Source organism: Trichosurus vulpecula, chromosome 2, assembly GCF_011100635.1.
Source record: "Trichosurus vulpecula isolate mTriVul1 chromosome 2, mTriVul1.pri, whole genome shotgun sequence".
Lineage (NCBI taxonomy): Eukaryota > Metazoa > Chordata > Mammalia > Diprotodontia > Phalangeridae > Trichosurus > Trichosurus vulpecula.
The window spans coordinates 179418261-179431314 of record NC_050574.1 but is presented as its reverse complement, the minus strand read 5'-3'; the positions used below and the strand labels follow the sequence as shown (position 1 = coordinate 179431314).

Sequence of the window (13054 nt, the reverse complement as noted above, 5' to 3'; positions counted from 1 at the left end):
ATAGCATCTCTGCTGGATGGGTCAATGAACCCGATGCCCTGGTCTTGCTCTTTGCTAGATAGCTGTCAGGTAGGGCATTGACCCTTAGCTTAGGATCAGCAGAAACCACTTCATTTTAACTCAAAGCCTCAAGTCCGAGGTTGTCATCCCCAGACAAGAGATGGTTGGATCAACCATTCATGGTTTAGAAGCTGAGTAACTGAGACAATAGAAATCAGGTTTATTTTTGTATAGAGGAAATATAATAGTATTCTAAAGTTAGACACTTGCTCTTAACAGATAAAGTTAAAGGCTTATTCTTTCTCAGGACTGCTGACATATTAGGTCTAATGATAGAAAGGTTAGTGTTGAGGTTACTCTTTTGAGTATGAGATGTTCTCATGAAGATCCTGGCTGTTCAACCTTGGGTTCTGAGACTGAGTTTCTACCTCTGTAAAATGAGGATAATCATATTTGTACTACCCATTTCACAGGGTTGTGGTGAGGAAAGTTTTGTGTAAGCTTTAAACCACTACATAAACAAATTGAGCTACTAATAGCATCATAACAATCTGGGGAATCAGGGTTAGGGGAATAGTGTCCTGAAATGTCATTTGCTTAAATGATAATTTTGGGTACTTTCACTTGTTTATATACCATATACACATAGATACTAGCAACTAGTGAACTTCACTTAATTATTTAGAGGTATAAGTAGAAATGCTGTGGCCTCACTGTACTTTCCTTTGTTCCCTCCCTCCCAAATCCACTGAACACCAGTTGTGTGTAAGGCCTTGTGCTAGATACTGAAAACAATCAAAGATATCCCAGGTACCCACAGAAATCAGCAGGGAAGAGGGCATCAAGGATGGCTTCACCTTTCAAACAAATAGTCACAGAGGCCAGTGAAACCAGAAACTTGAGAAGTCAGTAGTATGCAACAGACAGGATGGAGGCCCATAATAATTTTTTTTAAACGAGACATCTGATAAGACTATCTAGTTGGCTGCATATCATAGTGATATGGATTTCAACCTCAGTGCATTCCAAAAGGCCAGGGTTAGACATGAAGGCCTAGTTGTCCTTCACACAGAAATCAGGATCCATCAAGACTGGAGGTTAGAGTAGTTTTCTCTATTTGTTGTTGCATTTGGTGATGTTATTTTCGTAAAGGCAATGTGGGAAAATGTTTATCCAGACCTAATAAAATTACTTGGTTGAGATTTTCTTCCTGCCTCCCCACCCAAATTCAATGGAAATATAACCCCCCAGCATGTATGTGTTTCTTTTTGTACAGTGAGGCCACAGGATTTCTACTTATACCTCTAAATGGTTATATTAGCTCCATTCATTGTTAATTTCTATTTATTCATGGTATGGAGACATGTAAAAATATCAAAAGTTATTGTTTTTGCAAATGACACTTCAGGGCACCATTCCCCTAACCCTAATTCCTCAAACAGACTTACAGTACTTTAAAGCCTGAACAGAATTTTTCTCACAACAGTCCTGTGAAATGAGTAGTGCAAATATGATTCATTTTACAGAGAAATTTCCCTCCTTACACCAAGATTTGATTTTTATCATTAAGAACTACCCAATGGATAGATTTGGTTCATTTATATGAAAGTATCATTCATTTTACATAAAGATGCCAGTTGATTGAGCCTTGGACTTTCCTGAATTAGGAGGTTTTAGTTCATTTTCTGGCTGTATTAGTGACTGATACACCCCAGGCAGAGAAGGAAATGAAGGTTCAGATCCCAAGGCCAAACAGCCAGGGTCTTCATAGGAACATCACATATTAAGTGGAGTTATCTCAGCACAGACCTTTTTGTCATCAGATCTAATGTTAACACTCATGTCATAATTTGTTCAACCGTTTGATGAGGACCCTTTTAGTTTCTAGTTCTTTGCCACCGCAAAAAAGAGGGCCCTTTCTTCTTTCACTGATCTCTGGGATAGAAATAAAATAGTGTTATTACTGGGTCAAAAGACATGCACAGTTTAATAATTTGCTTTTCAGAATGGCTGGACCATTACAACTATACCAACAGTGCATTAATGTGCCTGTTTGCCCACATCCCTGGCAACACTTGTCTTTTTGTCTACTTTGCAACTTTGATGGATTTAAGGGAGAACCCTAGGGTTGTTTTAATTTCCTTTACTCTGATTAATTGATGATTTTGAGCATTCCTTTCATGTGACTAAATAGTTTTGGTTTCTTCCTTTGAGGGCAGCCTGTTCATATTCTTCAGTTATTTATCAATTGAGGAATGCCTCTTATAAATTTGACTTAATTTATTATAATTTCTTATCTCTGTATAGCTGAGACCACTTGATTTGTTGCATTTCATTTTCTTTTTTAAATCATAAAAACATTTTTTGGGGAAAATATCAAATGAATGTATGGGTCAGAATACTGTTCTGCTCTGGGTGAAATCTTACTCTGAGACTAACTAGAGCTAGGTGCCATTGTGCAATATCTAGAACTTATATCTGTTTGGTTTCTCCTCTTTTTTGAATTTTTTGTTCCAAAGACAAACAAAGAAAGCAGCATTAGCTTTGGAGTCAGGGAAAGTGCAGTCTTCTTAAAAGAAATCAGATTGGTAGCCAGGTTTCTGTAATTTATTATTTTTTTTCTGTTTATTTGGTCCTCAAATTTAGCAGTAGTTGGAAATCACCATATAAGTAATAAGACTTATCTGCTTATTCCTTATACTTTACTGGGAAATTTCCTTTCTCGCACATAGATTTAATGGTTATAATTAAGAATTACCCAATGGATGGCTTTGATTTATTTACTCGAAAGTATCATTGATTTTAGATAAAGAAGCCAGTTGATTGAGCCTTGGCCTTGCCTAAATTAGGTAGTCTTAGTTCATTTTTTGGCTTTGTTGTTGACTCATTCACCCCCAGACAATTGACCCCTTCTGCTAGACAATTGACTCTCAAAAAGAATTAGATCTTGTCACTTGGAGAACTGAACTCTGGAGCCCTTTGCTTTTGAATTTCATCAGCAAACTTCGTGAAAACTTGTCTCTTAAAACCAGAAAGGTTCCTTCAAGTTGGTGAGCATCAGCCTTGGGAAATCCATGTTGGTTTGGAATATCAAGTCCTTAATTTAGCATGGCAATACAACTATTCCTGTCCAGAGCCTTCACACCATGCACCTACAAATGCCATGGAAGCCCAGGTTCTCCTGGGATTTTTCAGTAAATCCTTATTTGCAATCTACGTGATTTTTCTTTGGACCTGTCATTTAACTGTATTTGCCTCAGTTTCCTAATCTGTAAATGAGCTGAAATTACTTAGTAACAACAACCCATACTTAACACTTACTAGCTATGTTTTATTATCTGCCTTCTAGGGAGGTACAAAAGAAAACACTTTGTAAAATATTTTTAAATATATTGTAAAGTATAATGTTTGTATAACTATTGGCTGTTGTTATTATTTTAACACAGAATATCAAATTTGAAAGGGATCTTGTTGACCGGTTGTTTTCAGTCATATACAACTCTTTGTGACCCCATTTGGGATTTTCTTGTCAAAGATCCTGGAGTGGTTAGCATTTCCTTCTCCAGCTCATTTTTCAGATGAGGAATCTGATGCAAACAGGGTTAAGTGACTTGCCCAGGGTCACAGCTAGTAAATGTCTGAGGCTAGATTTGAACTCAGGATGATGAGTCTTCCTAACTCCGCCCTTGACACTCTATCCACTGTGCCCCCTAGTTGTTCAAAAGGAACCTCAGAGAACATTTAATCCAACTCCTCTTTAAATAAGCATTCCCTTTACAACATCCCTCATAAGTAGTTACTGAACCTTCACTTGAAGACCCCTAGTGAGAAGGAACCCCTTACTTCCCAAGGCAGCCCATTCTGCTTTAGGACAGTTGTAATTGTTAGAATATTTTTATATTTAGCCGAAATCTACCTAACTGCACCCCACTGCATCTTCTACCCACTGTTCATCCTGCTGACACCAATCAGAGCAAATCAAATCCCTCTTTCACATGAAAGCCCTTTAGATTCTTCAAGGCAGCTGACAGCTATCATGTTGGTCAATCAGTCAACAAGTATTAAGCACCTACTATGTACCAGCCACTATGCCACGTTCTGAGTCTTCACCTCCTTAGGCTAAACACTCACACTTCCTTTAACTGATCCTCCATTGCTTGGGATGGAGGCTCCTCACCTTCCTCATTGCCCTCTAGCTAGCTCTATTATTTGTCAATTTCCTTCTTAAAAAGAGGCAGTTGAACTGACTGCAGCATTTCAAATGTGGTCTGATCCAGACAGAATACAGGAAGACCATTATTATCTCCCATGCCCTGGACTCTGAATCTTTTATTGTGATTTGAGAGCTCATTGCCTTTCTTGGTCATGGTGAAGAAGGTTTAGCTTACAACTCATATGTCTATGTATATATGTGTATATATGTATACATATATGTCCACACGCATATACATTTTCTTTATTATTATCAACCTGATAAGCATCAAGAAAAATGAACATTTCACTTTGTCTATAGAGAATTCAGAGAAGCATGGAAAGACTTAGGTGAATTAATGAAGAGTAAAGCGAGCAGACCCTGGAGAACATTAGACACAAGAAGTTCAATAATATAAATAGAAAGAACAACAACAAAATGGAACTGTACTCTGGAAACTTGGCCCTAAAGAGAAGAGAAAATCCATCTTCCTCCTTTCTGCAAAGAGTAGGGAGTAGGGTTTTGAAACATTGTATATTGTCAGATTTAGCTGATATATTTGTTGGTTTCTCTGAACTTTTCCCCTTTCTTTTCCTTTCTTTGTTCAAGGGACTGATCACTGGGTAAGGGAGCAGGAAGGGAGATAGCTGGGAATGAAGGTGAAATGAAAACAAAAGGTATTAATACTCATTAGAACAAAAATTAGCAATTCAGGGAAAGGTTTAGAGTCTTGAATGAATAGGCCTGGCAACTATCTTTTCACTTCTTACCCTGATGGATTTGGAGATATTGTGATTGGTCCAGAATGATAGAGATCAGAGGAGAATCTTCATGTCTATTGAATCTATCTTTTAAAAATTTTTTTAAATTACATTTCTTTTATTATAAACTCAACAAAGATCAACAAATGTGAACATTTAGGTATGCAGAGAAGAATATGAAAAGAGGATTGTACACAAAACTGAACTATTATATTAATTTTAGTGAATTTTAAATTTAAAGTGATAGTAATAAAATATTATTTGTTGTACTTTAATATAAATGGTAATAATAAATCATAAACATGGAACAGACTTTGGTAGAGGCAGTATGTAAAGAACCAGAAAGGTCCTGGGTTAGAATCCTAAATTTGCCATTAAACACCTAGGTGACTTTGAGCAAGTGACTCCTCATCATAGTTTCTTTGCCTGTAAAAATGAAGAGGGTTGGACTAAATAAGGACCTTTCCATGTCCAGTTCCTTGATCCAATAATACGTTGCACTTTCTTCATTCCAGACAACCAAGAAAATCTTTTGAAGGTGCAGTTTGTTATAATTCCTCCCTCAGTATTAGCTTAATTATCAGCACCTGTTGTTGTTTGGTCATGTCTGACTCTTCATGACCCCATTTGGGGTTTTCTTGGCAAAGATATTGGAGTGGTTTGACATTTCCTTCTGCAGCTCATTTTATAGATAAGGAAACTGAGGCAGACAGGGTTAAGTGACTTGCCCAGGATCATACAGCTAGTAAGTATCTGAGACCAGATTTGAACCCATAAAGATGAGCCTCACTGATTTCACGCCCAGTCTATTCTAGGGGAATCCCCAAAGATGCTAAACACTTATTAACATTTATGGAGGCTACAGAGAAGAGTGATATGTCACTAAAGAAAGTAGATGGGCTTTTTAGTAACTTATCAAAAAGCAGTGTCAAACTGCTCATTTCACAAAAGACAAAGTTATATGCCAAGGATTTCTTGAACCCACATTGTGGGAATTGTTCACATAGTGGAGAAAGATAGAAATTGAAGGAACATACAAGTTATGGTGTACAATAAGTAAAAGGTTTCACTGTTTTTAGTTCTACTTGAAGAAATGAGTTTTAAAAAAAAATTAAAAAGCACTTCAAATTAATTGTCCCATTTTTATCCCATTCAAAATATTTGTTAATACAAACCTCTGGGGAATTTAGATGTGCCATCCCTATGCCCTTTCCCCAAAGGACATCATCATGTTTAATAGTAGAACTAGAAGGACTCAGTTTGATTTTTTTTTTATTAAAGGGGCCATTCCTACTTCACTCTAAGTGAGAACCTGAAAAGATCTTAGCTTAAAATGGCCAGGGTCTCCCATTGCATCCTGGGCCATCTCCAGTCGTCCTGATGAATAATGTCAGGCCACTGGACCCAGATGGCTCTGGAGGAGAAAGTGAGGCTGGTGACTTTGCACAGCCCTCCCTCACTCAAATCAAAGTCAACTGCAAGTCATGTCATCATCTCCCTGATGTCATAGTCCTCTTTGAGAATGAAGGACAAACAACAACAACAATAACCTCTTTTTAATAAGATAAGCAAACTGAGGTTCATTTGGAGAAAGGGACATGACTTACTTTAGGTCACTAATAGCAGAGCGAGGTTTGAAACCAGGTCTCAGGTGACCCCAGATCCAGTGCTTGTGATGGAGCATTGATTTGGGGCAGGTGAGAAGGGGGTACAGGAATAGGCTCTAGCAGAATGATAACCTCTCCCTGAGGAAGGAGAAGCTCTTCTGCATTATCTCTTCTGGATGCTGGCTCAGCTTAGTATGTGTTTGCCTTCTAATTGTGTGACCATGTAAGCTAGCTCCAGTGAGCCTGTGCCTCTCTTCACAATTAATGTCTTTTGACACTTCCTGGTTCTTTTATTTTTGTTAAAGTTACAGGAATCAACCATAACCAGCTTGGATTTCCTGTACAAGTGCTTATTTGGCAAATGCTATCCCCTTACCTTTTACTCTTTAAAAAAATCATTAAACAAGGAAGGCTTCTTTTTCTGGAATAAACTAAAACCCATAGGTAACATCATTCAGCAAGTTTAAAGAGAGCTATTCAGCATATATCCTGGGGCATAAAGCAGGAATTCAAATCTGGCCTCAGACACTTACTAAATGTATGACATAGGGGAAGTCACTTAACTCTGTTTCCCTCAGTTTCCTCATCTGTAAAGCGAGCTGGAAAAGGAAATGGTGAACCACTCCAGTATCTTTGCTAAGAAAACTCCAAAGGGGGTAACAAAGAGTAGGACACGACTGAAAAACAGCTGAACAACAAAAGGAAGAAAAAAAGTTTCCAAGTTCCACTACTGTTGAGGTCACTTGTAAAGATAAACAGAATGGGAAAAAAAGTATCAGGACATTTAACCACTAGAAGAACTTGGGAAGAACTTGAAGAAGTTGGAATCAAGGTCTCTGGGTTTAAATCCAGGTTCTGCTATTCACTCCTTGTAGAATCTTAAGCAGTTCACTTAATCTGAGTCTCAGTTTCCTTATCTGTAAAATAATGAGGAGTAAAATTGTACTAAGAACCCTTCCAGTTCCAAATCCTATAGTTCTATTATATTTGGCTTTCCCATTAAAACAATATTTTCTAAATGGGGAAATGGATAATGTTTTATCATGAGGGAATATAAGAAAAAGGTACTGGAGACAAAGTGCAATGAAACAGTGAGTTTAGGATCAAGTCCTGTGATATGGAACAAGTATGAACTGAGTGTTGAAGAAAATGGTTTTGGTTTCTATTTTCTTTTTTTTCCTTTTTTTCATATTTTATTATTTAATATTTTAGTTTTCAATATTGATTTCCACAAGATTTTGAGTTACAAATTTTCTCTCCATTTCTACCTTCCCCCCACTCCAAGATGGCATATATTCTGATTGCCCCATTCCCCAGTTAGCCCTCCCTTCTGTCACCCCTCTCCCCCCCGCCAATCCCCTTTCCCCTTACCTTCTTGTAGGGCAAGATAGATTTCTATGCCCCATTCCCTATATATCTTATTTCCCAGTTGCATGCAAAAAACAACTTTTTTTGAGCATCTGCTTTTAAAACTTTGAGTTCCAAATTCTCTCCTCTCTTCCCTTCCCACCCATCCTTCCTAAGAAGGTAAGAAATTCAGCATAGGCCACACGTGTATCATTATGCAAAACACTTCCATAATAGTCATGTTGTGAAAGACCAACTATGTTTCCCTCCATCCTATCCTGTCCCCCTTTATTCAGTTTTCTCCCTTGACCCTGTCCCTTTTCAAAAGTGTTTGCTTTTGATTACCTTCTCCCCCTATCTGCCCTCCCTTCTATTATCCCCTCTTTTTTATCCCCTTCCCCCTACTTTCCTGTGAGGTAAGATACCCAATTGAGTGTGTATGTTATTCTCTCCTCAAGTCAAATCCAATGAGAGCAAGATTCACTCATTCCCTTCACCTGCCCCCTCTTCCCTTCCGGGTTTCTGTTTTCTTTAAGGAAAAAAAGTTGAGCTTCAGAGCCCAAGGAGTAATTCAGTTTAATTGTAAATGACTTATTCTAGTATTTTTGATGGGCGGGTGATCACTGGAATGAGGTGTTCTGGTATCCCAGTCTTCGCTTTTCCTCCTCTGTGGCCTCCTCATTGACTGATGAGTTAAAAACACACAGTGCTGAGTTTTTGTGGCTTTAGACACATTGGAAATGGGCCAAAGGTGGAGTAGCAGCAGCAAGAGGAAGAGGAGCAAGAATAACTCCATGCACAGAATGTTGTGTCAGGAATTAGGGACTTCAGTTTCTTTCTTTAAAGAAAAAAAAAAATGAAAGCCAGGATCTACCGCTGACTGGGTTGGGTTTCCAAGCAAACTCTCACCTGGCTCAACTTCACCTTCCTCCTTCCTCCTAGAAAGTGAGTAGAATAACATTTGTAGCTGCTTCCCAGGGAGGAATGGGCAGTGGAATGTGAGGGAGGAACTCATGAGGACAGACAGAGCGTGTCAGGGCAATAATGTTGTCCTCACAACGGGGAAGTAAAATGACTTTTATGGCATGTCAGGATTCTGAGTGATGATCTTAGCTTTGATGACACACACAAATTGGTAGAGTAGAAAGAATGATGGATTTAGAATGCCATTTGGGAGGGGCATAGGTTTGGATGTGTTACTGAATGAGCTTGGTTAAAAACACAGTATGAAATGAGGCAAATGGACTAGAAAAAGCCAGCTCTAATGTCTGTGATTGTTGTCCTATAATTCATATACACAAATACAAAAAGAAAAAAGAAAGAAGTGCAATCCCTGCCCTCAAGGAGCTTCCAATCTAATGGGGGAAGACAACACATAAAAGGAAGACCAAGGAGATGGGGAAGGTGATGAAGTGTGAGCACCAAAGTGAATTAGATCTTGCAGGATGGCGAGGCTTCCCAGAGGTTGGTAAAGAAGTCATAGTAGTGCAAAGCAGTGCAATCAGGTGGAAAATGAAGATCTGTTCTGAGTCCCCTGCTTAAATGGAATATTGGGGGTGGGGCAGTCCAGATCTGTGATTTCATCAGTGTGAGGAATTTCTAGTGTGAAAACTCCCTGTCTGCAACTTAGCCTTAGAGGGTTGCCTGGACACAGAAATATGCCCAGGCTCACAGCCTGTATGTGTTAAAGGCAAGACTTAAACCCAGGTCTTCATGGTCCCAAGGCCACTATGTCCACTATGGTGTGTTGCTTCTCATCGTAGAAATATCTTCTGTAATTCAAAAATCTTTACTGGGGAATCTCCATCTCTGAATTTTCCCATCCTCTTCCTGGGTCAGAGAGGGTTACATAGAATAACATTTCTTAACAATTGTGAACTTGACTATCAGAAGCTTTTGTACCAGTTGCTTTATATTCCCTTCTTTCTTCATTCCCTACTAGAGTTATTTTCTTTTTCAACACTACCACATTGGCTATCCAGTTGGATTTAGGGGGAAAAGAATTTTGACAAGGAAAGTGAGAGTTGTCTGTATACCTGGGAGACTTGGCAGGGACCAGGGCCAGTGAAGACACAATGGTTACCCTGCCAAAACATCTTCTTAGAGGAGAAAGAAGACTTTAAAAAGTGGTAGAGGGTTCCAGTGAAAGAGTGTCCTGTCTTCTTGCCTGGGGTTATTTCTTTCCTTGATTGAACTTGCACTAATAAAGCTTTTAGAAAACCTATTCAATGTAATCTCACCTTTCTTTTACCTTCCTTACACCTTACATTGTTTAAGGAGGCAGCCCCATGATCTACTTTAGGATTTCTGTGGCTGGTAGCTTTCTTCATGAGTTCATTACCGGTCATGATAAGATGTTGAACTTGAAGAGTCGCATAGTTCCCCATGTTCCACCCCCTCCTTTTCATGAGTTGAATTCATAAAAGAAAAGGAAAAAAAGAGCTTCACTTGGTAATCTAACTCATTCTAGCCCAGCCTGTGCTGAGCTTGATGAAGAGAGGCTTCAAAGTCAAGCCCATTAATTAAAAAAAAAAGTTTTCATGATTGGGCACCTTCACTCTTAAGGGATATTTATATTACTGATATACTGAACCCTGTCTCATCATTTCAGGCATGGTGAACTATTGTGAACGATATAGCGAAGGCATGAAGCGTGTCCTAAAAACTTTTGGGCCAATTCCAGATTTTTCTGGAGCAACTTTAGAGAAGGTTCATCAGGTACGTATTCTGGTGTGGAAATTCCCTCCACCAATTCAGATCAGCCCCTCATCTGCAACTTAGAGCTTTAGACATTTGAAGCACATTCACATCTTATCCTCCTGCTTTCCTTCTCCCATACCAGCTTTATATGGGATTCTGGTGTAATCTTTGCCTTCCTCACTGGCCCTAGAAGGCCCCTATGGCTCCTGATCAGGCTTTTTCAGGGATAATGAGCACACACACCTTATCAGAGGCACCAGTGCCCATGAGAGATCATTCAGGAGCTCAAAAGCAGCATCAGCAATGAACACCCATTTCATTTGGAAATTCACGATTGACTGGTCTCAGGATGAACTTGTTGAGGTAGCTTCCTCTCAGTAACTGGGAAGCTCCATGCTAAGATTAACACTCCCATCTCTTGTGCTGCCTGGAAAATGAGAAAATCGTGGCTGATGTGAAAGTGAGAAAAGAGAGTAGAGCCAGCATCTCCCTCTGAGGGCTGCTTCACCACATCTCCTTTTTCCTTTATCACAGGCTATGAGTGCCCGCATTCCTGCTGATCCAGCGCACCTGGGTGCCAGGAGGCAATGGCGGGATGAATGCCTCATGAAGCTTGCCAAGTTGAAAAGCCAAACACAGGCTGAGTGAAGCTTCTCATAATAACACTGTTGTCATGCCTCATGTGGCAAGCACTTTCTGGGATGTAATCATAGAAATGTCTAATCCGATTGCTTTAAACCAATGAAAACCCTCAGTCTCCTTTAGCACCAGAGAAGACTCCTCCCCATTTAGCACCAGAACTCACTCCTTGATTTGATGAACTTTGGCCAACACCGAGTGGGGCTAGCAGAGAAAGCACATTTGGTGCTGTCAGAGACATAGATCAGGACAGGTATATGTTTCCAGGAGCACTGAACAATCCAAGGTACCCTGAGGCTGTTTGTCCTGGCACTAGAGACAACAAGGAGTCTGATGAGGCAATCACCTGTGACTGCCTAAAACAAAAACAATCATTGATGAGATCCATAATCCTCTTGTTTTTATTGTCATTATGGATAGTAGCACTACACATGATTCCGTCTAGCTTCATGAGGCTTTGATTTATATTGAAAAGTTTTCATGTCAAATCATCTCTTCTTAAATATGCCATAAAATCATTTCTAAGCACTGCGTGTGACTATATATGCATTTACTTTGTAAGAGTTATTCTTAATAAAGTTTCTGATTTCCATAAAGTGATTCATCTTCTCAATAATCTTTCAGCCAATGACAATGCATAGTTCTGGTTCTCTGTTCATGGGTAATGGAAGCCTATACTCAGCATGAAGTCATCAGATGATCACCTATGCTAGTTAGAGATATTTTAATAGAAATGCCTTTATCTGGAGAGGGCAAGCAAGAACCAGCTGCAGAGTCAGGAAGAAGTGGATTCAAGTCGTGTCTCTGAAGTATATTGTCTGCATGACTGTGGACAAGTCTCTAAGGCTTTGAATTGCACAATGGTTGCCAATCTCTATAAGAAGAGGTAGTTTCCTCAATAGGAATTCCCTACAGTAATGAAATTAAAGGTTCATACCAAAAAAAGATGGGGAGGTGGGGGCTAATTTATCAGTTATTGTTGCCTCTTATGAGAAATAGTACAGTGCGTGGAATCAAGAGAGCAACTCTTGAGGCAGCTGGTGGTACAGTGGACTAGGTCTAAAGTCCAGAAGACCTGAGTTCAAATACAGCCTCAGACATTTTCTAATTGTGTGACCCTGGGCAAGTCACCTAACCTCTGTCTACCTTAGTTTCCTCAACTATAAAATGGGGATAATAACAGCACCTACCTCCCAGGGTTGTTGTGAGTATCAAATGAAATAATATTTGTAAAGTGCTTAGGATATTGCCTGGCGCATAGTAGGTGCTTAAATGCTTATTCCCTTCTCTTCCCCAACTCTGCCTGTATCCTGGGTCAGAGAAACAGTGTGAACTAGAAATAATAGTAGCAATAACTTGCATCTATATGGCACATGAAAATTTGTAAAATGCTTTATATATGTTGTCTTGCTTGAGCTTTGCAACTACCTTGTGAAGTGGTACTGTGGTGATCGTTATGACCCTTTTACAAATGAAGGAACCGAAATTGCATTAAGCTGTTCCTTTTACAACTAATATCAGGGCAGAGTTTGAACTCAGGTCTTGCAACTCCAACTCTCATACTTTATCCCATAGGATCATAAGACTTAGAGCCAGAAGTGTCATTAAAGTCCATCTTCCCATTTTATAGGTGAAGAAACTGAAGGCTAGAAATTTGCCCAAGGTCACACCAGGTAGTAAAATGGCAGAGCCGGGATCTGAATCCAGGTCCACCAATTCCAAATCCACCACACTTTCCGCTGTACCATGCCACCTCCAACGGTGAAATCCATTTTTGCTCTATCACTAACTCCCTGATGATATGGGGA

At 39.4% G+C, this 13054-nt stretch overlaps 1 protein-coding gene across 1 annotated transcript in view; it reads left to right on the top strand.

Moving 5' to 3' along the window:
• The window catches only part of CRYL1 (crystallin lambda 1), a 203934-nt gene extending 192088 nt beyond the window's left edge, over positions 1 to 11846 (top strand). The window contains exons 7-8 of the mRNA XM_036746812.1: positions 10519 to 10625; positions 11142 to 11846. Of these exons, the coding sequence (XP_036602707.1) occupies positions 10519 to 10625; positions 11142 to 11255 (221 nt within the window). The 3' untranslated portion in view covers positions 11256 to 11846. The remainder of the gene's footprint in view (positions 1 to 10518; positions 10626 to 11141) is intronic.
• Positions 11847 to 13054: the final 1208 nt, after the last annotated feature.